The sequence below is a fragment of the Rhipicephalus sanguineus genome, chromosome 4 (assembly GCF_013339695.2).
Source record: "Rhipicephalus sanguineus isolate Rsan-2018 chromosome 4, BIME_Rsan_1.4, whole genome shotgun sequence".
Taxonomy (NCBI): domain Eukaryota; kingdom Metazoa; phylum Arthropoda; class Arachnida; order Ixodida; family Ixodidae; genus Rhipicephalus; species Rhipicephalus sanguineus.
In genome coordinates, this window is record NC_051179.1 from 17,735,987 (window position 1) to 17,761,590 (window position 25,604).

A 25,604-nucleotide genomic window follows, 5' to 3' on the forward strand; every position below is an offset into this window, starting at 1 on the left:
GAGCAGAAAATGGTCGGAGTGTCCCTCAACTTCAAGCAGATGAGGTTCCATATCCGTTTTTGTCATTCCATACAGCTTGCAGTTCCGTATGCGTGCGAAACCCGCAAAAACTCTGACAATGGGCGTCTAACACGTAGATATAGATCCTAAAATTCTGGCTCACAGCCACCCTGGGGGATCGGCCAAGAATCGGGCAATTAAAACGCAGCTACATTATTCTGATGTTTCTTGTTTTTCTTCTTTTCACAGTTTCTGTTAAAAAAGTAAGTATGTCAGATAACGTTAGCAAAGCGTATTCTATAAGAGTTTTGCTGAACACGCTTGCGTTAGAATTTTTGAAATGTATTACATAGAATACGATGCTACTTGACACAACTGCATCGATCATCATCACCGACACAGGAACGCTCAGAAGAAGACGACATTGGCTCTCGCGGCCTCGCTGTCCAAGCGTAGTCCAGGTAATCGTGAGTAGGCTCCCGAAAACTATGATTATTCAACGCGCGTAATCTCACAATATCGTGACGTCACGTTGTTCCGCGCAAACGACTGCCCACGCATTCCTTCTTGGCTCTGGAGAGCGTTGACTTCCAAGTAAGTTTCATCCGACCCTCGGTGCAAGCCGTTTTTCCGGCGCCTTTTCAATCTAAAAGACACGTTTGACTTTCATTAACGATAGCCGACGCGATATGTACGGCAGCATTGCTATAGGTTTCTGGCAGTTCCGCCTTGGAGAGGTCGTTTATTTGTAAAACGACGTTTAAGCACTTTCGCAGGATCTGTCGAGTACCGCAACAGGGCACATTGGGGTTCCCATATCATTAGTGTCATGATGTAGTGTTCTACCATATATATTTACTAAATTAAATAAGTAGTGATAATCAAAATTTGAGTGAGCCGCCGTGGTGGCTTGGCTGCGATGGCGCTGCGGCGCTAAGCATTAGGGCACCGGTTCATCTCCCGAACACGACGACCGCATTTATATATAAGCGAAATACAAAAAAGAAAAAAAAGAGAAAAAAAAAGAAATTGGGGCAGCTACGCACTAGTGGTGCAAAGACTCTGGAAACAGTAGAGCTGGTGGCCTTCCCCTCCTCCTTTCCTTCCTCCTCACCCTCATTCCCTTTCCCACCATCTTGCTCTACTGTATACATGCCTATGCTATGTTTTCCTTCCATCTCTCTCTTTCTCTTTCCTTCTCTCTTTCACCCTTTCTCTTTCTGTATGGTTCTCGTTCTTTCGCCCATATAAACGAAATCGTACGGTTTTCCGTGAATGCTTGCTCTGCTAACGTCCCTGAATAGCCCAAGTGGTTACGACGCTCGCCTTTGGGCCGTGGGTACCCGCATTCGAATCACGCAGCGCCACTAAATTTTATTTTATTTTGTTTATTTATTTATTCTCTTCCTCTCCTCCCCATTTCCTTCCTCCAACGCGTTGCTGAGCGACGCACTCGGGGAAGCCAGGCGCAGCTGTGCCAAATTGTTGCTAGGCAACACGAGTTTCTGCGAACGCAAGAGCGCGGAACCTCGAGCTTAAACAGCCCAGCTGCTAAAAAAAAAAAAAAAAAAAAAACCACTCCGATTCAAGGAGATTAAACGTGCAATTAACGAACCGCAGAGGGTCAAAACCGATCTGGAGTGACGCAATAAGGCAGGACCTGACAATCGGATGTCGGTGAGGGCGTACCACGCAATTCTTAAGATGGCGTCATACGTGCGAGTTGCGCGGCGCTTAAGCTGGCAATCGCTGAATAGCCAACGTGCTCCCAAGGGCGCATCGTAACGTTCTTGAAACGATCATTCAGTGCAGTGAATAGCGTGCTGGCATATAGTGGATTGCGCACGTAGCACGTTCCATACGCACGCATGGAACGTGTGATGCGCGCTGAAGAACATCTCGGGTATCGGACACACGTCGCGATTCTCTTCTTTTGCGTAGGAAATTAGAGGCAACGCAACAGGCTCTAGTTCATGAAATATACGACTAGTCTATTGTGACGCAGAGATTGTTGTCGAGAAATAACGGGCGCTTATGTGATTTTACCGGAGCAGCGCCAGTGCGGCCGCCACTGCGGTATCTTCTCGAAAGTGCCGAGTCATGAAATGCACGTCCGCCATTCCTCTGCAAAGCCGCGCACAGGCCGCGGCTACCCTGCTGATCGGATACTCGGCTCCTCTCTACACGCTGCCCGTCTACAGCAGGAAGCATTCGGTAAGCTGCCCGGTGGGGTCGTAGTCAGACCCCTTTTTTATTTTTTATTATTTCTTAATAGCGAAGCTGCTTAGCAAATCCTTCCTCGTGAGTCGATCCAAAAAACTATCATCATCATAATTTGGTATGTGCCACAGAAATTGGGTAACTCGCACTACTCACCACTGGTCCACTAAAAATGAAGAAGGCAACAGTTAGCCCAACAAGTGGCTGCGAAGCGACGGCAGCGAGCCGAGCACCCCGAGTACGTACAACGAGAGAATACTAGGGAACGGAAAAGGCAACGGCGGCTGCGAGAAGGCCCCGAAGCGATGGAAGACCTACGCCAACGACGACGTACCCCTAGATCTATGAGAGGTGCGAACGCTTGGTTTCAGCGCGAGTTCCTGTATCTGGAGTTTGGACAAACGTGTGACTGTCTGTGGTTTAAGTCGAACCTCTCTGCGCTGAGAGTCAACGTAGAAACAACCTAGCATCACTTATAGCTAAAGCCTATCAACGACCTAGAAGCCACCTAGAAACAACCTAGAAGAAACCAGATTAGCCTTCACAATCGTCCAGTTTCACTGCTTCAAGCCTTAGTGCAAGCTTCGCATTTTTTTTTCTTGGCGGGGGGGGGGGGGTCTACACAGGGTATTTTAATATTTGTAGATTTGCACTTTCATTGTGGATACGACCCACACTGCCTCTATATGCTGAGTCTTCATACCTCGCTATAAACTTTTGCACTAATTCATTTGTTTACCCTGTGAGGATTAGGCATTGTTCTTTCTTATTATACTGTACGAGGAACGTCTGAGATTTCAAAAAGATACAGTTCAAAGCCGTCCTTAGAGTGCAATGACCGGACATAGTTCTAATCTGATCTGTTCGCCCGTTCCATGCACCTTAAGTGGCTTTTGCTGGCTTTAGCAAGCTGTGGTATAATTCTGTATATCGGCAGAGTCGAGTATCGTATCATTCATAGTGCGTTCATTGAGGCTTTTTGGTACATCATAAGGAGACCATAAAACAGCACGATACGAGACGAGTCAGGGAACAGCGCTCTGCCCTGTGTTCCATTACTCGTCCCGTGTCTTGCGGTTTTATAGCCTTTTCAACCCTCCATGATTACGTCATGATTACACACGCGTTGCACGAGTTTAACAACGTGTCCGTGACGCAGGAGGCCCGGTGCGCGTACTGCCTGTTGGTGCTGGCAGTGTGGACGCTGATGCAGGTGCTGCCGGCTCCCGTGGCCTGCATGTTCCCACCGCTCGTACTAGCTGCCTCGAACACCATCGTCGACGACGACGCCATCGCCGCGTACACGTCGGTACGTCGCACAACCCTTACAAAACTCTTCATAATCATTCTGATGTTTTTGTTGACTCTTTGTTTTCAGTATACTTTTTTGTTGACATGCAACCGAATAGCATGAGCGATTTTTGTAAGGGAGTGCTTCGCAACTCGCAACCATTTTCTTTTGCATCCAACTGTTATTCGCTCATGAAGATTAGGCTCGCTGTAAACCAAGGTAACGCACTTCTATGCTTGTTCAGAAGCAATTTCCGGCCTGTTCTAGCTTGAATTCTAGCGGAGGCTAGCGCAGTATCCGGAATAAGTAAATCTACCGGTGGCCTGGTGCGGCAAAGGTGAGCATACCGAAGGAAAATATTCATGTTTATTACTGTTGATGTTCGAATGAGGCAATATTATTTAAAAAAAATTCTTAGGTTTTCTAATCGTGGATCATGATCATGTACAGATTTCACTGGCACGAGTGCTAGGAGTGTCCAGGGAGCGCCAAGTAAATGAATAATAAGTTTCAATAAAAATTTAAGTGCTAATGGTTACGTAGCGTGGCTGCATATTGGCCTAACCTTAAGGCATAGTAAAGGGCGTAGAATACATATGCGTTAAAGTATGCTGATGAGTGCAATGTGATAGTTGCAAACATATGCGTCACGATTAGGCGATATGTGGTTTGGAGACGTAAAACCCCAGCAATTATTGTTGAACAGGTGATATACTAAAACTTGTCAGTGCTTTAGTACAATTGCCCTACCCGAAAGGCTCTTGCACGCACTTATTATTCCCTGCGGACTGTGCAATAGATTCGGGTGCAATTTCTGACGAACCTTATCTTTCAGCGGACGAAGTAGAGATACGAAGGAAGTGCCACACGTTTCGCATTAAGAATGATTAAAGCGTTACGGCATCCCTTCACAGAAAACAAACATGTCAATTATGTATTATAGCTACCTGCTCTTTCTTTAATTCTCTGCGTCATGTTTTCGTTGATGAAATGAAGGCTATTTCTTTCACCGTCTATGTTTAGAAGTCTCCCGTGACGATTAGACTTGTGTCGTCCTCCTAGCCGTACATACTGCACGTGGTGGCCATCATGCTGTTCATTCGGCTGGGCCACTCGTTCGGCCTGTTCGACCGCGCCGCCATGGTCGTGATCCGCCTGAAGGGGACGCGGGTGCGCTCGCTCATGTTCGTCTTCTCCGGGCTGTCCCTGCTCGCCGCGCTGTTCCTGGACAACGGCGTCACCACGCTCCTCATGGCGGCGCTTATCGAGCGCGCCACCAAAGCGCTGCAGGACAGCACCATCCAGGCACACCAGAAGAAGGCGAGAGGGCTACTGCTTTTTATTCGCGCCGTACACCCAGTCACCCCCTTCGTTAACCTGTTAACCGTATTGTGGGCTGCTAAACGTCGTTGCCTTAAACGGGGGCGAGAAACCGTCGAGCTGCCTGGTCGGCAGCTTTTTCTTTTCATCCCTCCATGTACAGAGATCCCCGGATTTATTTATTTATTTATTTATTTATTTATTTATTTATTTATTTATTTATTTATTTATTTATTTATTTATTTATTTATTTATTTATTTATTTATTTTGGTGGCCTATATACCGGTTACTTCGTCGCGCTTGCATTCATAACTAAAAAATTTGGCATTTTGAATGTCAAAACCGTTCGTAGACTTTTCGGAGACTTCAGTATTCTCGAAGCGATACAAATATGTGCGTCCGTTTTCGGTTCCTCTATATCTGAGCATGTCTTCGAAGGCAACACGAGAGAGAGAAACTCGAAGCACCCAGGAAGTGTGAGCGAGCTCTATGTTTCGTTATTCACAATTTTCTCAGTTTTCGTGAAGCATATTAGAACTGCATATGGCAACGCACATCGGGTGAAATGACGAACACGAAAACAAGAGGGACAACACAAGCGCTGGATGTAGAAATAAACATGCTTAATATATACTTGTGGGCTAGTTCGTTGATCATCACGGCATATGGCAGCGCACATCGGATAAAACGACGAACACGAAAACAATAATATACGCGGTGCGCGCTGCCATATGCCGCACTGATCAACCAACTAGCCCACAAGTACATATTCGAACTGAAACGTAATTCGGCCGCCTTTGGCACACACCAGTACGGCCCCGATGCAAAAAAAAAAAGTGACACTCCCTTTAGGCAATGCTAAGGAGAGCGCAGGCGAAAGCTTATGCTCTCACGAGATGCCCATTAAGTTATGACTGCATTGTTCCTCACCCTTTCCACTGAAGCTTTCTGCAGCTCACCCGATTTTACACTACCTACGGGATCGACCTACTTTGGCCATGCGGCGATGTCTTGCGATCACGTCAATGACGTCGCAAATTGTCGCGATCTATGACGTAACGATGAAGTCACAACACGAAGTCATTGATGACGTCGTGTAACATTTCGCCCTTAGCATCATATGATGTGTGCGTGATGTCATGCGACTTAACGTACTTTTCACGTTAACGCCACCGCCGGACGATTGCCGCCGATTGGCACTGGATATTTTAAACTCGTAACTTATATAAAGGCTTTCGCCTTGAAGGAGGACATGGTTTTTGTGTACTATACGCTATCGCTGCGTGGCATTTGAAACCTCCCTGTACATCAGTTTCCACCGCACAGCGTCCCAAAACGGGAGACCTGTGATGGAGGTATCACTTGCTCTGTAGACTCTATATAAATAACTCTGCCCTTCGCGAAATTGAAGACTGTTCCGGCCGTTTGTAACACAACAAGATGACGAGATGGGCTAGTTGGTGAACATTCATGTTTAAACAGAAGTTTGTTAAGCGTTTTTTTTTTTTTTTTTCAGTTGTGAGTTAAGCGCTGTCCTGTCAAATTCTTAGTTCTTCTTTCCCCGTTTCTCGTGCGCTTAAAAAGCTTTTTTGCTTTAAACACGTTTGTAACAGAAAGCTACAATGGATTTGCCTAAACTTTGCCCGTTTCCCACACCAGGCTACGCACGGCCTCTCGCGCAACCGTCGCAAGACGCTCGAGGACTTGCTGATGCGAGGCACGGAACACACCGACGTTACCTCGTGCCATAGCCCAGGCCTGCAACAACTCGACCAGCAGTACTCGGCCGCGCCCTGTGATGAGCCCGCGAACGACGACAACGCCGCAACACAGGCATGCGACCCGTATTGCGCCAAGCACTACCCTTCGCTCACTCCGATCGTGAAGACGACGATAAAACCGTCGCTGGCGTCCAATTCGAAGGTTAGAGGAAGAAGGCTATTGTGGATTCTTGGGAGGGCATTAGACCAATGCGAATGTTGACGGTGCAGTTCCGGGTTTACGAAGCTAACGAGCCCCCCCGGCGGATATCCATCATGGAGCGGGGCCACGTCGTGCTGCCGGGCATCTCGTCGCCCACACCGCCGCGAGTAGTACGCTGCTCTGGAAACACGGGTGCTAGCTTTTGTACGTACACACGCACGAGATCTGAGCTGTGTGTGATAAATTTCACAACCTCGTAAGATGCTCTTGGCTATCTATCTATCTATCTATCTATCTATCTATCTATCTATCTATCTATCTATCTATCTATCTATCTATCTATCTATCTATCTATCTATCTATCTATCTATCTATCTATCTATCTATCTATCTATCTATCTATCTATCTATCTATCTATCTATCTATCTATCTATCTATCTATCTATCTATCTATCTATCTATCTATCTATCTATCTATCTATCTATCTATCTATCTATCTATCTATCTATCTATCTATCTATCTATCTATCTATCTATCTATCTATCTATCTATCTATCTATTTCCCCTGACCTACTTCCCGTGGACGGACAGCAACGAAACTTTGCAGATTTATTAGTCCTTCTCTACATTGGTGCCACCCAGGGACAAACACTTCTCCCATCTTTTTATGCAACTGTAAACACCTCGCTTGTCGAAGTCGACAGGGTGCTCCTAAAGCTATGTTGTGACTTCAGGAATCAGTCTCATCATCTGGAAAATGCTTGCCATTCAAATATGACTTCATTTTTGGAAAGAGCTGGAAGTCCGATGGTGCGAGGTCGGGATAATAAGAGGGATGCGGTCGAATTTCAAAGCCGCCGCAGCGTGCATCCATCTGTGCAACATGTGAGTTGTGAACTGGGGCACTGTCTTGTAGAAGGCGGACACCTTTGGTGAGCATGCGGCGTCTCTTACTTTTGATGGCCGCCCGCAATTTCCGCAGCAGTGAATCATAGTATGCCCCAGTAATCATGGCACCCTTTGCTAGGAAATCCATGAAGGCTACTCTGTGCTGGTTCCAAAAGACTGTGAGCACGACCTAGCCCGCCGAGGGCTGGGCGCGTGCCTTGTTTGGAGGCGCTGAGTCCAAGTGCTTCCATTGCGTCGACTGAACTTTAGTCTCCGTATCATAGTGATGGACCCAACATTCATCCTGTGTAATCAGTCTGTTGAAAAGGTCCTCCTGGTTTCTATGGCACATGGTCAAAAGACACCGGGAGCTTTCGACTCGTTCCTGCTTTTGGAAAGGTGTGAGCAGCCGGGCAACCCAGCGAGCGGATACCTTACACATATTAAGATGGTCCTGAGTGATTTTTTTCCACGGATCCCACACTAACCTTCACATTTTGGGCTAGGTCTAGAACGGTTACGCACCGATTTTTCAAAATGGACGGCCTCCACTTGCTGAATGGTGTGTTCATCGATAGCGGAGTGGGGCCGCCCTGTAATCGGAGCCGTTTCCACAGAAATCCGACTGCATCTGAATTGCCGACGCCAGTTCTTCGCTACATCATATGATGGGGACTCCTCCCCATAGACCTCTTTTATCTCATCGACAGTCTCCCTTCGAGTGCGGCCTTTCAAGTACAGGAACTTGATGACTGCTCTGTATGTCACTGCATCCATCATCACACCCCACACCACTTCAGCAGCTGTAAAAGTAAGACCGTTATTCGTTCAGAGTTACACATTGGTACGTGACCTACAGTGACTTATGTCATCACACATGGGCAGTTTCCGCATCCTGCAATAAATAGAAGTGGGTCAGGGGAAATATTTATTGAACGTCCTTCGTATCTATCTATCTCCTGCAGACCTGTGTTGAAATTGCCAATAACGGCTTACCTTTTATGAGACGCATCGCATTAAATATAAATGTTCTTCTTTTTTTCTTTTTTTGACAGCTCGGCGCATGTCGATGAAGTCCACTGTAGCCTTGGACTCTGTCGCTCTCAAAGAAGTCGCATCCTGGAAAACAGAGTACGCTCGCCAGCGTGTTTTTTAAAGCAGGACAAGTGAAGTAGAATCCTACGCCGTAGTCACACTTATACCAAGACAAGGCTTCGTTTCCGTGCGATATTTTCAGCGCTGAATAGCAAAATAAACATCACTTGAAAGAAGAGAGGCTGTATATATCAAAGACAGCATAACGTAGGACTGACCCTAAGCAAAAATGGATGCTATGCCTCAGTTGCGCTCGGCAGCTGCATAGGCCTCTGTGGTATAGGCGTTAGAATTTTATAACTATTGGCACTCTTGGCGTACTGTGGAAAGCACTGGAATAAAGCTGGATTGGTTACATCTTATCTCGATAATCGCCTAGTATTGTCACTGCTTTGCAGAGTTTTATCTTAGTCGTGATACAGCGCTGCATTAAAATAATTCAAGTTATGTGTTTCAAGTCAAGACCGGTTTGGGTATACGGGGTAGCATGGTCTAGCAGCAACCAACGATTGAATTACGATTAAATAATGAAGAATTCCAAGCGGTGGTTTAAAACTTGCGGTAATATAACGCTAGTGTTCATTGTCACGCTGATACAGCAGCACAAGAAGTGGAGCTTCGAAGAAGCAGCTTACAGGACAATCGCCGCGCATAAAACACTCGTTTCTGTTACCCCTCCCCTCTGAACTATGCACCGAAATCTCAGATTTACATACCGATGAATCAGTCATAAAGTTTGTAGCTATGCACGTTGAAAGAAGGCATACGGCCATTTTTTTTAGGCGCTTCGGGGCAAATAGGGCGAAGCACTTCCACGACTCGAGCGAGCACCAGACGCCGCCTTCGCGCAATCGGCAGACATCCACTTTTACGACGTTTACACATCGCATAACAAAATTCTGGTCACGCATGCAAAACTCGCACAACTGCTTACAACGTGCACTCCGCTTAAACTGCAGCAAGTTAGAGAAGTATGCTTCTCCTTACACGTTCTCTCAATGTGGTGAAGCCAGCTTTGACGATTGAGTTGGAGTTTCTCACGCATGCACGCACGTGTGCATTGGTTTTCTATTTATTTATTAGATGCGAAGTATCTTAAGGCCGAGCTGAATCCGGTGGTGTGCGGCGTGACCACCCTTACTGCGCATGCGCACACCCTCTCCACACACCTCCTCTCCACTCACCCTCTCCACTTTCCCTCTCCCCGTCCCCTCTCCACATTTCCTCTCCCCTTCCCCTCACCCCCTCCCTTCTCCCCTCTCCCCTCCCCCACTCCCATACCCCTCTCCCCTCCCCCTTTCCACTCTTCCTCTGAAACGCGGGCTAGACATGCCGAAATTCTCTCCTGCGCAACGCCGCGATGAGCTCGAGCGCATGCGCGTCCCCTCCCCTTCTCTCTCCTCTCCTTCGCTGCCCCCCTCTCGCCCGCCTGTCGACCGCGTTCCCCGCTCGCCCTGTGAGAATTAACGGCCAGGCTAGATGGAAGATACGACGCGCGTAGCGTCCCTCTTCGCGTTCCACGACGCGAGGTCGGTAGCATGCCCAACGAACGCCAACGGAACGCGATCGTGCAAGTGCTCCGGCTTCGCATCGCCTCATGGTCCCCTTTAGCGGGAGATGGTGTAATTTTTTTTATTTGTTAGTTAGTTAGTTAGTTAGTTAGTTAGTTAGTTAGTTAGTTAGTTAGTTAGTTAGTTAGTTAGTTAGTTAGTTAGTTAGTTAGTTAGTTAGTTAGTTAGTTAGTTAGTTAGTTAGTTAGTTAGTTAGTTAGTTAAATACCAGTCTATTCACATCAAAACACTATCGCTGTAGTTGAGCATCTAACACGCAATACTGTACCCAATCGAACAAAGCCATAGTCATTGAGCCAATTTTATAGGCGCTTCTGGTGTAGCACCTTAAAAAAGAAATGCGCAGCGCCAACTTACCGTGCTGTCGTAAGATATTTCTGGATTACCCACGGACGTCTCGGCATTGTAGAATTGCTGTGATCAAGACCCTGAGTTGAGTCATGATATAAACCGAAAAGCGTTCAAACCAACCGTACTTCTTTTGTCCAGGGGTTTGATACTGCACCTCTGAACGTAATAATGATTTCGAATCTAGGTTTGATAGCTTATGACGTCGAAGAGTAGCAGTGAAAAACAACGCGATAAAGTTGCTTTAGAGGCGTAACCATAGGACACATTTGGCATGACTCAGGCATCGTTCAAATAAACGTGCACTGGCGTTCCGTGACCTGAAGTAGCGTCAAACCACCTTCACGAAGTGACAGCGCGAAAGCAAGTTATATTCAAATGAGAACTTAACCACAAAAACGACGATTAGCTACCGCGTATCTCTCGCTTATCGAAATTCGTACGTCAGCCGAGCTTACAAAACCTCTCCTCAATCCCACGCGAGAAATCAACAAACGGTCGGTAAATAACAATTCAATTAAAGTGTTGCACGTGTCGTGCAGGCGGTATACGTTGTTACACCGGGACCTACTGCTGGGCGCCGTCATGGTGGCGGTGATTGGCTCCATCTTCAGCCCACGAGGAAACACGGCCAACGTCTTGCTGTTCAGCTACTTGCAGATGTGAGAAACACGGCGAGACCGTGGACTGCGCACGCGGCTTAAGAATGATAAGGACCTTGGGATTACCATAACAAAAACTATCTCTGAGGAAAAGCTACGTTATTGACTGGCTTAGGAGCCAGATGAGTGGACTAAAAGGCGGTGTCTACATCGCACACCCATGACAACAGTTCCGTGAAACTAACTGAAGAAAATCTAGAAGTAAGGCTGCTATGGGGGCTAATTGGTTTTAGAAGGTTCGATCTTGAGGGCTTTACTTTTTGTGTACTCACAAATCGGCAGGGTTTATGAGAAGCTAATGTTGCCATTATTTTCTTCATTTTGTGTTTATGCAGGATTTTTTTTAGTTTACGCAGTATTTCTTCCGCGCTTTCAGCCTCCGTTAAAAACATGGCGATTCGTGGCGTTTGGGGTTCATCTTAAGTGCAGCTGCAGCTTTTGTGTTCCTGGCTACTCGTTATGTTGCCCGTTAGTGAGCCTGATGACAACGAACTACTGCTTCAAACATCATATTAATGATAATTAACAGACAATAATGCCAAGGAAAGCATATATAGGAGATGTCATTTGTAATAATTGGAACATAAATGTGAAGAGAGTTAAGTGGACGAAAAGATAATTTGCCGCCGGCAGGGACCGAACCTGCGACCTTCGAATAACGCGTCTAGGTGGCAGACTTGATGCCGTCAGGTAGTATGCGAGGGATTATTGGTCAGCTGCCAGCTCGTAAAAGAGATCATGTGCTACGTGACGCCAAAAGGCAGAAAAAGAGTGTTCCACATTGGCCGCCATGGCTGCGATCGGCGCTAACACTCCTACCCTGCCGGCGGCAAGTTACCTTTTCGTTTACTTTACTTTCTTCACATTTATATTCCAATTATTACAAATAACATGTCCTATACTTTCCTTGGCATTATTGTCTGTTAGTTCTCATTAATATTGTGTCTAACAAAGAAAAACGAGCCCTTAATAGCCATCTTCTTTCCTTGCTTCAAACATCTGTATTACAAAGCTTAAAGGCTGCCAATTTTATTGCCTCGTATTTTACGCTTAACGAAATCTTTTTTTGCAGCGATATCGGTACGATTGTCACGAATATCGGCTGATCGAAAACTCTAGGAGGTTTCGCCGTGTAGGCCCACCTTTAGAAACATACAGAACTTAAACTTAAGAGAATACTAAGTCCTAAATCGAACTACTCGAGTTATAATCGAGCATAAGAGATGAACATTGCATGGATAAATCTAAATTCACATTCAGCTATCGCTTGTGACAAAATTTAAACTATACACCAAGTAAAAGCTAGACAATGCACGCTCTTAGAATCTTACTGCGTAAAAAAAAAGGGGGGGGGGGTGACTAAGTTCTTCACTTAGTTGCCTACAGCGAAGAGAGAGAAATTTTGCTGTATGTCGTTACCGACCGACTTTTGAAGGTGAATAACGCTGCATCACCATGCCGTACTCGAGCGCAGGAGGTTCTCTCACTTTGTGCTGCACATCACCAGCTGGGTGCTGGTCATCTTTCCCGTGGTGGGCTGCGGTCTCTTGGCCTGTCTGTCCGTCATGTACTTCGCCATAGTGCGACACCAGTGAGTCATTTTCTTCGCTATTACTTTCCGAGTTTCAAAACGACCGGTTCTTTTATTTGTTTTGTTCTTTTTTAAACATCCCTTGATCGACTTCGTGAGCCAAAATGCGACTACGATATCGTTGCAGCTTTTGAAGTAAACTGTCCTATAGACCACAGTGACTGCAGCATCGCAACTACTGTGCCAGAAAAGGCAAAACGCCCCAGCCATGGCAGGAGTGTCCCCACAAGAAACGTCTCCCAGAGCAGGGCTCAAGCGCGAAGTTTATATTCCGTCTTCATGTGACATTGGCCCGTGATGAGACACACGACCTGACAATCGGCTTAGCGTCATTAGCCAATGAGGAACCATAGCTCCCAGCTGTAGTGCAATGTTGTAATTCCTGTACTTTTATTGGATATGACAAATAGCCGACGAGTATTCAAAACCAAGCTTGTCGTCGTGGTCACTGTTCTTGTTGTTGTTTTTACTGGGTCGTTAAGTAAGGTATGTCATTGGAAATGTTCACTAAACTTGCGAAGTATCGAACCACTAATTCGTTTCTGTGTCGCTCTCATTTTGCCTAAAGAGATGCCGAAGAGGACGAAAATGCTCGATTAGAGATCCTCAAGATCATCGAGAAGCAGAGCGAAGGCCTAGGAACGCTAACGTGAGTTGCGTGGGCACGCGTTTTGCTAATCACTGCGTCCCTTGCACTCGGCGAAATACCTCAGCTCGTCTGCATGGCGCTACAAATAACGTTTAATGTATTTCAAAGCTCCTATCCACTACAGTGCCGTATTCGACGTAGTCTTCCAACAGTGGCTAATCCAGCAGCGACTATCTAGTCCGTTCTAATCGCAGCTGCACCCGCAATTTATATCTTAAGCTCTACACGAAATGTCTTTTTTGTGGTAACGACAGAAAGCTTTGTCGTCATCTCACGACGCTATACTTGCGACACGATATTTTATTTTGTTTTCGGTACATTCTGAGTGACGCTTTTTTCTTTTCAACTTTGATATTCGCAGGCCCGTCGAGCGTCTCGTTATCGTCGCGTTCATTCTGGCCGCCACACTGTGGCTCGCAATCCACGTGATCGCCTTCTTCGACAACGACGGACGCTTCGCCATCCTCAGGTTTCTTTGCGCGGCTACTTATTCCACACCCGCCACGGTGGTCTAGTGGTTATGGTGCTCGACCGGTGACCCGAAGGTCGTGTGATCGAATCCAGGCCGCGGCGGCTGCATTTCCGATGGAGACGAAATACTAGAGGCCCGTGTGCTTAGATTTAAGTGCACATCAAGGAACCCCAGGTGGTCGAAATTTCCGGAGCCCTGCATTTATACGGCGTCTCTCATAATCATATCGTGGTTTTGGGAGGTCAAACCCAAACAATTATTAATTACTTACATCCAGTAAATTTAGAGCAAGATATGTTTTCGTTCTAAAAAAAACGAGGCTGAGACTACACAAGCCGTGCTTCGACATGTCTGTCCTATCGCACGGTAAAATTGCCAAGTGTATGCATGCATTTTATACAGCAGCTATGCGTTTATTTATTTATTTATTTATTTATTTATTTATTTATTTATTTATTTATTTATTTATTTATTTATTTATTTATTTATTTATTTATCACGAATGCACGTTAAGAAAGCTTCTTTCGTGTTGCCACGTCAAGCTTATATGTTCTGTGGAAATAGGCAGAAGAAGATAAGCGAAATGTAAAGTGTCATACTACGGCCGCTGGATGAAAAAGCGTTTTCATCCAGCGGCCGTGGTCATACACCCGGAACTAGTACGAAGACGCAAGAGGTACCCAAACGAACTTTAGCTGTGTTTCTCTGCTGGCTATTCATCTCGTAAAATGATGAGACTCAGCACTTCTTCGTGCGCTGTTCCCAGCGATCATGAGACGTTGGCGTTGGACTACCTGCTGGTCGCACTGCTGTCGTCGGCAGCCTCCCAGTGGCCCGTAGGCAGAACGGAGGCGAGCGCGGCCGCCTCCGGTGCGTCGAGCGCCCTCGACTGGCGCACCCTGGTAGCGAGCATACTCTGGGGACCGCTCATCATCTACGGCTCGGTGTCGTGCATGGGACGTGCTCTACAGGTGTGCTGCCCTATCAAAACGGTTCGGCAAATCACTGGGATATGAGCAAATACAACGCACGAGAACACTCCTCCATGAACGAGGCAACAGTCGAGTCGGTGTCCTCATTTGTAGTCCGATTAATTTAGTTGGTGATACGTGTTGTCTGTAAAGCCTGCATGTAGACTAGAAACTGTTCGACACCACGGTGTTTGGGCGTTATCCTCCTGAGGAAAGTCAGATGAATTGAGGAGATCTGAGAAGAGAGTATAACAGGCAGCCAGAAATGCGCTTGGCAGTGTGAAGGTTCGAGCACAGGGGTGGTGCGAGTGGGGGGCATGAGCCCCCCCCCCCCCTCTCCCATCTTTCGCCTGCCTCCCCCTTTGCGAACAGTCAAAACAGCCAGCAAGGTACGCACTAGAGCACATAGAAAAATCAACGCACAGGACAAGCGCTGGACTTAAAAACGGAAGATTATTACAAGCGTATTCTGTTGAACTGCGCGACAATTGCGTAATAAACCAAATGCAGTAAAAAAAAAGAACATGCAGAGACTACCTAGTATGATGAACAGTATATAATGCGAAAGAGGCCTCCTTTGGAGTATACTATTCGTTGGAGACTGTTCAAACATACTGAAGGTTTAGTTATTTGCTGTTGACCTATAGTCCATATGATAACGTCGTTGATGCCGGGGCACTTTGAGTGTGGCGTGTTCGGTCAAGTTGTGTCCATGCCTCAGTAGCTATGTCGTAACGACTACGATGAGCTGTTCACATAGAATCATTCATGTTTAGTAATACTTGGTACACGCTGTTCCGGAAACACAGCAGATAGAAGTAGATCTTGTTGCGCTGTAAGTCGTGAGCTCTTACGTGTGAATGGCAAGGGGGGAAAGATGAAGACAACTGCGTGTAGAGCACTCGCGTAGATAGAATCCGCCGACCCGCCTCTCTCGTGGCAGGTGAGCGGTGCGGTGTACTGGATCCAGGCGCTGTTGAACGAGTTCAACCTGTTCCCGCCAACGATGATCCAGATCGTGCTCACCGTGCTTTCCTGCGTGTTCACCGAGTTCGTCAGCATCGATGTCGCTGTTGCCACTCTGCTGCCCATCGTCGTCGATCTGGCAAGCAGACTTTTGTGGCATTTTGCGATGAGACCATGCGCTGAGCATGCTCTTAGGATGACGGGCGCGCGCACACACACACGTACGCGTGCCAGGCCCGTAGCCAAGGGGGGAGGGGGGCTAGGGGCCCGGCTGCCCCCCCCCCTTCCGAAATTTTGGTGAAGGACGTGTTTTTACCAAATATAAATGATGAAAGTAGGTGTTTTAACGCGATAGCGTTAAAGAGCTCGTATCGCAGAAATTCCGTCGTCGGCGTCGGCACCGTTGGTTGTGAGCGAAAAATCATCATCTTGTCCGTGACCGAAAAATCGAAAAAGCTGCAAATAAAATAAATAATAAAAATGTTGGGTTCGAGTGAGAATCGAACCCAGGTCGTCTGCGTGGCAAGCAGGTGTTCTACCACACAGCCATGCCTCTGCTTGGAGCTGCACTGAAAGTAACTTTGATGCTTCCCAAAAATACGCGTCCTGTATACAGGTGTCACAGTACGAGATGTAATATCGCAGTAACATTGCGTGGTACAAGCGTACATTGCCATCGGGCGTCACACCACGTCAATATCATAACGACTTGGTGGTTTAAAGACAGCCACCCATTACAAAAGGCACACACATTACTGTGCGTATTCCCTTAAGACCACGTAGTGGGTGCATCGCAGCTTTGAAAAAGGTTCTCGCGCATAATTGCTCCTGGTTTAAGGCATGCTACCCATTACATAAGGCACACACCTTATTGCGCGCATTCTGTTAAACACTCGTAGTGTTCGAAATGCGCACTAGGGGCAGGATATTGCTATCGCGTTGAAGTCTTAAAGGCGAAGCTTAAGCGTCCCCCAATTTTTTCTCAAAACGTCAAGGTCTTCAGCAAGTGCCCCCCCCCCCCCCCAGAAAAGAATTCCTGGCTACGGGCCTGCCTCAGCGCCATGATATAGTCTATTACAACCTAAAGAGAAACGTCAGCTCCGCCCACAGCCTTCGCTGTTCCTCCCGCAGAGAATTTGCACAAATGCTCCTCCTGTCCGTTACATCAAACACTTCTCGAGAGTTTCAGATAATTGACTTTCCATACAGACACGTATGTTTCGCGGATTTTAGGTCGGAGACTTGAATGTCCTTGTAAATTTCTCCAGGTATTCTAACATCCCTTCTCAGCCAAACGTAATGTTTTAGTTACTAACGACGCACCTTTAACTCTTAGCGTGCGTAGTATGTACATTAATCGAGAAAAAGTACTTGTGGGTCGAGTGGAAACTAGTCCTGCAGCACGACTGTATATCGCACGTGAAGGGCAGGCGCACCGCGATTCTTTGGGCGGAGCTCAAGTTTTAGGGGCGAAGCTCCTTATGCCGTGGATCTGTCCATCCTCCGTTTGTAGGTTTGTTTGTCGTAGCCACATCTAGTTCGTGAGAAGCGCGCGTTCTGGTATGCAGTAGAAGAAGAAGACGACGTTGACGAGTGGACTCCCGTGCGTGTTCGCCTGTGTGGCATTCTTTCTTCTTTACTGCGCGCGTTCCGGTATGCAGTAGAAGAAGAAGACGACGTTGACGAGTGACACTTTCTCTCTTTAGCATTCAATTGGGAAACCGCGAACACAAATAACATTTTCGCTTACCTAAAATTATCTCTTTAGAATTATCCTTTCTTTTTTCTTCCCCCCCACCCTTTTTTTTTTCACTCACACATCCTACTGCCGCACGATTCGTGGCCGATCCCCCGTGGTGGGTTGTGCCATTCCTCTAGGATCAACCAACCAACCAACCGACACTCTCGTGCGCTGGAAGAAGCTCTCAGCTGCGGCGAGCGTGCGATCGAGCTCCGTGTAGCCTTCTTCGCAGTTTGGTGGCTAAGAATCGGGTAGCTTAATATCTTTTGTTTCTATCGAGTATTTACTTTCACCTGTGTTAGTTCTGTTTTCAGGGATCGTCCAGTGATCGCAACAATGTCCAGGAACTCTCCTGGGCAAGGCAGTTCGGCATGGTCGGCCTCTCTTCGAGCGGATGATATACCTCTTGATCTCTTTCTACGCAGCGGTGTGAGCAGCATTCCCGTTGAGCTGGTGCCCTTGGGTAGTGGTTCAATCCGGTTGAATAACCCTAAGGCGATTCAGGAGCAACTTCGTGCGGTAACTTCGCAGTATCAGAGCATCACCGATGTGCGACAGTTCGGCCGCGGAGGTATTGTATGCAGATCACCGGACAAAGATTGTGTAGCGGACCTGCTGAAGTGCTCGTCATTTGCCTCTATCCCGGTGAGTGCATTCATTCCACCTCATCTCGCATGCACCAAAGGTGTAGTACGTGGAGTTGATTCACAACTAAGCCCTTCTGAGACACTCGAGAAACTCTCAATGGCCGGAGTAATAGCTATCTACCGGTGCAATCGCGTGGTAGACAACGTGAGAGTAGCCACAGAGTCGGTGATTGCAACCTTCGCCGGTACATCATGCCCATCGGAAATAAAAGCTTGGCCTCTAATCTTCAGGGTTGAACCGTTAGCATCGCGTCCCCTGCAGTGTAGAAATTGTTGACGTTTTGGCCATAGTGCTGGTGGGTGTAAATCTGGAATACGGTGTTGAATATGTGGCGAAGGTCACACACACTCTGACTGTACTGCCCAAGATGAGAAGTGTTGCCTATGTGAGGGCGCTCATAGAGCGGACTATTCCAGCTGTCCAGTTCATTTTCAAGAGAAGCAACTACTGGAAGTAATGGACAGAAGACGATGTTCTAGGAGAGAAGCAATGGCAGTTATTAAGGAAAGGACACAAGGTTATGCTGGGATTACCGCTCGGCAAAATATAATGGCAGATGCAAATATCGCACAAACAATTGAGGCCGCTGTGGAAAAGGCAATGTCTAAAGCAATGGATAGATTATTTATCAGCCTCTTGGAATGCTTGTATCAGATAATGAGTACTCAACTAACACAGCTGATAAATAACACAACAGCTCCTCCCCAGACAAGGACTTCGCTGCCCGCTCAGCAGGAAGCCAGATGTGGCATGAATGAAGATAGGCAGCCTCTCGATGACTTCCAGGAGATGACAGGGAGCGAGGGCCGTCTCCACACCCTAGATCTGAGTGTTAATACTGACGTTGAAATAGATTCGCGGGCTCTAAAACGTAGCCGATCTCCCCTAAACCCATCGTCTTCCTTGTCGCCTGAGATTAAAACGAAGAAGGCTCCTCCTAGCAAGGTCGTAAAGGAAAGCATCTTTGAGAAGATTGTCTCTACGGTTGGTATATCCAATCATTGAGCCTTTGAAAGTTTTACAGTGGAATTGTCGTTCAATTTTTTCCGCTTCCACAGGTTTATCGTGTCTCATTGTTGAAAAAAACCCAGATATAATATTATTACAAGAAACTTGGTTAGGTCCAGATCAGCATTACCATTTAAAAAATTATCGATCATTTCGCCTTGACCGAAGGTCAAGAGGGGGTGGGTTACTTACGTTAATTTCAAACAGATTTTGCCACAAGGCGCAAATAGCACTTCAGCTTCTGTCGTCGGAGCACGAAATTCTTGTAATTGCACTGAGCCTTCCTTCATGTAGAACATTTTACATAGCAAATGTATATTATCCGGCAGGGGTTAACGACACAAACCCTTTGGATAGTGTAATCTGTGTTAGCGGTAATAATGTCCTATTGGCGGGTGACTTCAACTCCCATCATATAACATGAGGTTTAAGGACAGACTCGTGTGGAACTCGGTTATGGGATTGGTCTCAGGGTAACAGTCTGATTTGTCACAACTCAGGCATCCCTACTTTTATCAGAGGGACGGCTGGCTCTTCTCTAGATTTGACTTTCTCGGGATCAGGCCTTTGTATTTCATCTTGGACGACTGTTGATTCTGCCACTAATAGTGATCACATTCCGGTGATATTTAAGATTATATGTCCGGTAATATCAGTAATTTCTAGAAGACTCACGTGCATAAATTACAGTACGTTTAAAAAGAGCTTGCGATGCTCCATGGCATCTCTGTCAGAAGCTACGTCAAAACAAAAAGCATTGAGCATCTGTTCTGTTTTACAGGAGTCGCGTAGAAAAGCGGAATTTGAGGTGCACTCAGTTGAACAAAAGTCGATGTCGTGTTGGTGGAATGATGACTGCACTCGGGATTACAGGCGTAGAAAAGCCGCCTGGAAGAAGCTACTACACAATCAATGTCCTAAAAGCTGGTCAGATTATAAATTCATTGCAGGTACATTTAAACGTACCGTCGCGAAAGCGAAGATGGAGTATGAGGAAAAGCATTTTGAATTTCTTTCGAAATCAAATAACAAAAGAGCACTATTTGGCTTTCTCAGACATAAGAAGCTAATTCCTCAATCAGTAAATATTTAATCCATAATTTTATCGCCACAGGAATTGACGCAATCATTGGAGAGCATAGCGAAAGGTTTGGAAAAGCGCTTTGCGGCTAAGGTTCAAGCCCCTCCATTAATGCCGAAATCAGGTGATAGTTTTACTGAAATATCGATGGAGGAATTATCAGAGGTAGTAAGGAAACTTCCCGCTGCTGCTCCAGGCCCCGATGGAGTCACGTCGGCAGTGTTAAAAATTTTATTCAAAGAGTCACGGGAAGATGTCCTTAATATAATAAATTATTCCATAAAAGAAGCTTGGATTCCAACTGAATGGAAAATCGCCAAAATTATACCTGTTCTTAAAAAACCCGGAGAAGGATATGTTTTAGACAATATCAGGCCAATTGCATTAACGTCAAATTTTGTCAAGTTAATAGAAAGAGCATTGCTCATTCGGATAGTGAAGTTTGTGGACGGAGAAATGATCCTTCGTCCATGTCAAATTGGATTCAGGCAGGGATGTTCAATATGACATATTGACCTCGAAAGTCGGATACATTTGGCGCGGTGACAAAGACAGTATGCAGCTTTAGTTACTCTGGGCATTACAAAAGCGTACGATAGTGTTGAACACAGCGTATTAATTAGGCGTTTGAGGGAAATCAACTTCCCACATTATTTAGAAGCGTGGATTAAGGAATTTCTAGGTAATAGGAAATTTTATTGTTCCCAGAACGGAGTTTCATCAAGTAATTATAAACAGGCAAAAGGAGTACCCCAAGGGGCTGTTCTGTCACCGGTCTTATTCAATATTTCATTAAGCTCGATTCCATGTAACGACAACGTACACACGTACGTCTATGCGGATGACATAGCGTTCTTTTCATCAGCTAATGACATTCACGCTCTCTATCAAAACCTGCAAATGTACTTATCTGAAATAGAACATTGGCTTGACGCTATTCATCTTTCTCTAAACGTGAACAAGTGTGCGGTACTAGTATTCCCTATGAAAGACCCAGTGCATTTATCTCTATCATACAAACTTGACATCATTCCACAAGTTCAAAATATCAAATATTTGGGAGTGATATATGACAGCTCTCTCTTATGGCGAAACCACATAGAATATATCGCAGCGAAGGGTGTTCGGGCAGTTGGTATCCTACGGAGAATAAGCAACAGAAGATCAGGAATGCGTAGAGCCACAATATACCGCATGTATGTACGACCGGTTTTAGAATTTGGGAGTGTTTTATACTCCGGGGCACCTGCCTATAAGCTTCGTCCCCTTGTTCTTCTGGAAAAGCAAGCACTGCGTATGTGCTTAGGGCTACCTAAATTTGTAGCGAATAATGTTTTGTATATGGAAGCTAGAATTCCCTCACTTGTCACTAGATTCAGAATATTGGCTGTACAAACATATTTAAGGGCATTTGAATCCCCTTTAAGGCGTAACCAAACAGTTTTCATTGCGCAACCGGGTTTATTTTTTTATTGTTATTGGCCTAGATTTCACACACCTCAAGTAAAATTTGTACACTCTCTCCTTGATCCACTATCCGTCCAAATAAGGGAGGTTATTCCGATTAGTAAAGCGACAAATTCTCTTCAAATCTACTTTGATGACATTTTCCCTAACAATGCAAAACGCCTACCGAGTAACATGTTAAGAGCTACCCTACAGGACTACCTGGTCAGAATTCAAGCAAACGTAGTCATTGCGACGGACGCGTCGCAGAGAGAGGAAAAGTGTGGCATCGGTATATACTGCCCTGTTCTCGACTGGTCCTTTTCGCTCCGCATTCCAGATTACGCACCCATCTTTATTGAAGAATTATTAGCGATAGTCTTGGCCCTTCGTAAACTGCCGACATCAATAAATTCCGCAGTAATAATAACGGACTCTTTATCAGTATGCAGTGCGCTCACAGCATCCAGTGATATGAAAACATTGAAAGAGTTCAAATCCCTAACACCTGAGCACTTAACGTATGTTCGTTTAGTATGGGTACCTGGGCATAGAGGTCTATTTCTAAATGAAACAGCTGATACATTAGCGAAAGCGGCGTTAGACGGACCAGCTATTAATATTACCCCTACATCAGCTTTTATAGTAGCGGCTAGGTTTCGGAGGCAAATGATGATGCGAGAATTCAGTACACCATCTCTAAGAAATTCCCCGGACTTTAATAATCTAATGACACCCTGGAAAAGTTCAACATGTCATAACAGAGATCTGGAAGTTGTAATTACGAAGTTGCGTTGCCGAATTCCATCATTAAATTTTTATTTATATAGAGCCGGTTTGGCACCATCACCCCTTTGTTCATATTGTAGGGAAGAGGAAACAATAGAGCACTTTCTGATCTCATGTCAGAAGTTTTCAACATTACGAAAGACATCTCTAGAAACGCCGTTACGCATAATGGGATTAGAGTTGAGAACCTCCAATTTACTATCTCTAGGTGCACTTACCCTTGGGCACAGCAGCGGGAAAGTATGCGAGGCTATGCAAGATTTCATAGAACAGTCAAAGAGATTTAAACAATAACCACAGTTCAAAAGTTCCATAGTTAACCAGAAGCAAACAGCAAGATTAGTTTATATATTTATGTATTTCCTATTTGATGAAAATTAATTCCACCCACCTTTTTTATTGCCTTTTTTTTAATTATTATTCTCACAAAATTAACTTGTAAAAAATCTTTTTGTTAAACAAAATAGAAAATTATTTTCATCACTAAATCTTAAATAATTTTTTTTAAGCTACCCGATTCTTGGCCAATCCCCCTGAGTGGGTGTGAGCCAGCAGAACAGGATCTACATCTACATCTACATCTACGTTGCGTGTTCGCCTGTGTGGCGTTCTTTCTTCTTTATTACGTCTCGTGTTTTCAACGACACCCGAAGACAACATTTCAGAAGTAACGCGCCATGAGGCTCCCTTTTGGCACGCTTTTGGCAGCACGGTTCCCAAATGAGCTGGTCAGGTGGCTATCATATCGCAGCGAGGCAGAATTAATCGACAACTCGAAGCGCAGGGTCACTTAGTATGTCACATCAGTGCCAGAAATCGGCTATGTGGAGCGAGAGGGACTTTCGTCTTCTTAATAGCTTCGTCAGTCAGGTGGATTAAATGTTGTTGTTTTTTTTCTTTGTCCGCGCAGGCCCTAATGATTCCGTGCAATCCGCTTTACTTCGCAATCCCCGTGGCGGTGGCATCGTCCACGACGCTTGTTCTTCCGACGGCCGCCATGCCGATCGCCATTCTCGACGACGTGCTCCCTCCGTGCCGCCGCGAAATGGTAAGGCAATATCGCGAAGGCGCGCTCAGTTCGCGCATCAGTTTTCACGCGATAGCGTTAAAGAGTTCGTTTCGCAGAAATTCCGGTGTCGATGTCGGCATCGCCGTCTTTGGTTGTGAGTGAAAAATCATGTTGAACGTGAGCGTAAATTCGAGGAGATGCAAATAAAGAAATAAAAAAATTTGGTTGGAGTGGGATTGGGGATTCGAACCTGCGGCCCCTCGCTACATGGCGCGATGCGTTTAGCCGCTCGGCCACCACGCATACATCCTCTAGCATACTAACGACGAGCTAAAAATATACCGTTTAGCCTTGGTGGTACCACGTCGCGGAGGTCCTTGCCGCATGGTTTAGGTGTCGACCGAGAAGCGAAGCTAGGCTAGCGATTGGGAAGGCGATACGAACACGGTTCGATTACGCTATCGCGTTCTACTCTTGGAAGCGAAACTCAAGCGTGCTCCATAGTGTTTTCCTTGCTATTCGCACCCGGGTTTGACGATCGTATGCGGTGAATTCTATACAGCGCGCTTCACTAGCGACTATGTCTGAGTAATAAGGATGCAGTATTTGAGAAAAGGCCGCCGTGGTGGTCTAGTGGTTAGATAGGCTTTTTTGTTCGCGGATAGATTTTTGTGTTCGCGTGTAGCACTTGTACTGGGCGTGTTTGACACGTAAGTCACTTTGCGCTAGATCATCTATTGTGACATCGTTTGGTTGCGATGGTTTTTCCAAAGTAGATCTCTAATACTACAGTTCGTTCGGGCTCGTCTTCACCAAGTCATTTACCCAGGAATGTGGTTTTGAGGAGGTGGGGTGGGTGTCGTAATAGATATGTATTGATACGTCGTTGATGATTCGGAGGGGTGTAGGGAGTGTGAGGGGATGGTGTGTTGTGGTGTTTGCATAAATCCCGTCTGCAGATTTCTGTGTAGATGTGGATAAGCAGCTGATTTCATTCGTGAAAGTTTCATTGAATCTACAGCGCTAGACTTCGTCGAGAGAACATGCGAAAGACAAGCGTTCTCGCCGAAACGACAGTGCAGTACTGGTCCACCCTCCACTATCATTTTATGGGTATACCACGCAGAAGTCCTCGTCTTTAAAATGACTTCTAGGCAGTCTAGTACTGTTATTGAAATGCTGTCGCAGGCAAGAGGCTAGTCTTCTTTCTCTAATGAATCTTTCTCTCTCTCTCTCTCAATGACGTAGTTGATACAAGGCACTGTGTTGAAGGTGGTGACGCTTACGTCGCTGATCATCTCGATGAACACGGTGGGCGAGACGCTGTTCTCATGGAGCGAGTTGCCCAGCTGGGCGCAACAGCAGCCAGCGCCCAACGCCTCGTCCGTCGTTGCCATCCGGCAGCTCCTCTGGGGACTCTGAAACGCTCACCTGCCGTGTGCGCTGTGGCCTGACAACCCGCGCCAGCTACTTGTTTGCGAAAACTTTGTTGCTGCGTTATTTATTCATTCATTCCGCTACAACTGCTTATAGGACTGCTAAGTATAACTTACAATGCTGTACTATACCTTTTAACGAGCCTCCTGAACGATATAACGACATTTTCGCGTGTGACGCGTGACTGGTAAAGGCTGAACTCCGAAACGGGGCCACAGTTCACTCTGAGCTCTGCCACGATTTGTTGCCGGAAGCAATCAAACCGCCTAATTTTTCATTTCATTTTTGCAAGTTTTTTGACCTATAGTTTTCTTTGACATGTTATGGCATGTCATCTTTCCATCCGTTCTTTCCCAGCATCGCCAACTAACGTTCAGGTGTCAATGGCGTGCTAGGCATGTGGCGGCGCGATTGGCAGCCTTCCGCCTTCTCTGTCCACCAGTATCTATTTCTATTCTTCATTAGCAGCTACAC

At 46.1% G+C, this 25,604-nt stretch overlaps 1 protein-coding gene across 1 annotated transcript; it reads left to right on the forward strand.

Moving 5' to 3' along the window:
* Nucleotides 1-2,100: 2,100 nt before the first annotated feature.
* Nucleotides 2,101-25,115, forward strand: LOC119389229 (solute carrier family 13 member 4). The gene is made up of 14 exons (XM_037656433.1): nucleotides 2,101-2,214; nucleotides 3,380-3,529; nucleotides 4,574-4,831; nucleotides 6,492-6,755; nucleotides 6,824-6,925; nucleotides 7,963-8,045; nucleotides 11,203-11,322; nucleotides 12,797-12,913; nucleotides 13,482-13,562; nucleotides 13,924-14,031; nucleotides 14,801-15,005; nucleotides 15,949-16,110; nucleotides 23,595-23,732; nucleotides 24,942-25,115. The coding sequence occupies exons 1-14, from the start codon at nucleotides 2,101-2,103 to the stop codon at nucleotides 25,113-25,115; spliced, it is 2,076 nt and encodes a 691-aa protein (XP_037512361.1).
* Nucleotides 25,116-25,604: the final 489 nt, after the last annotated feature.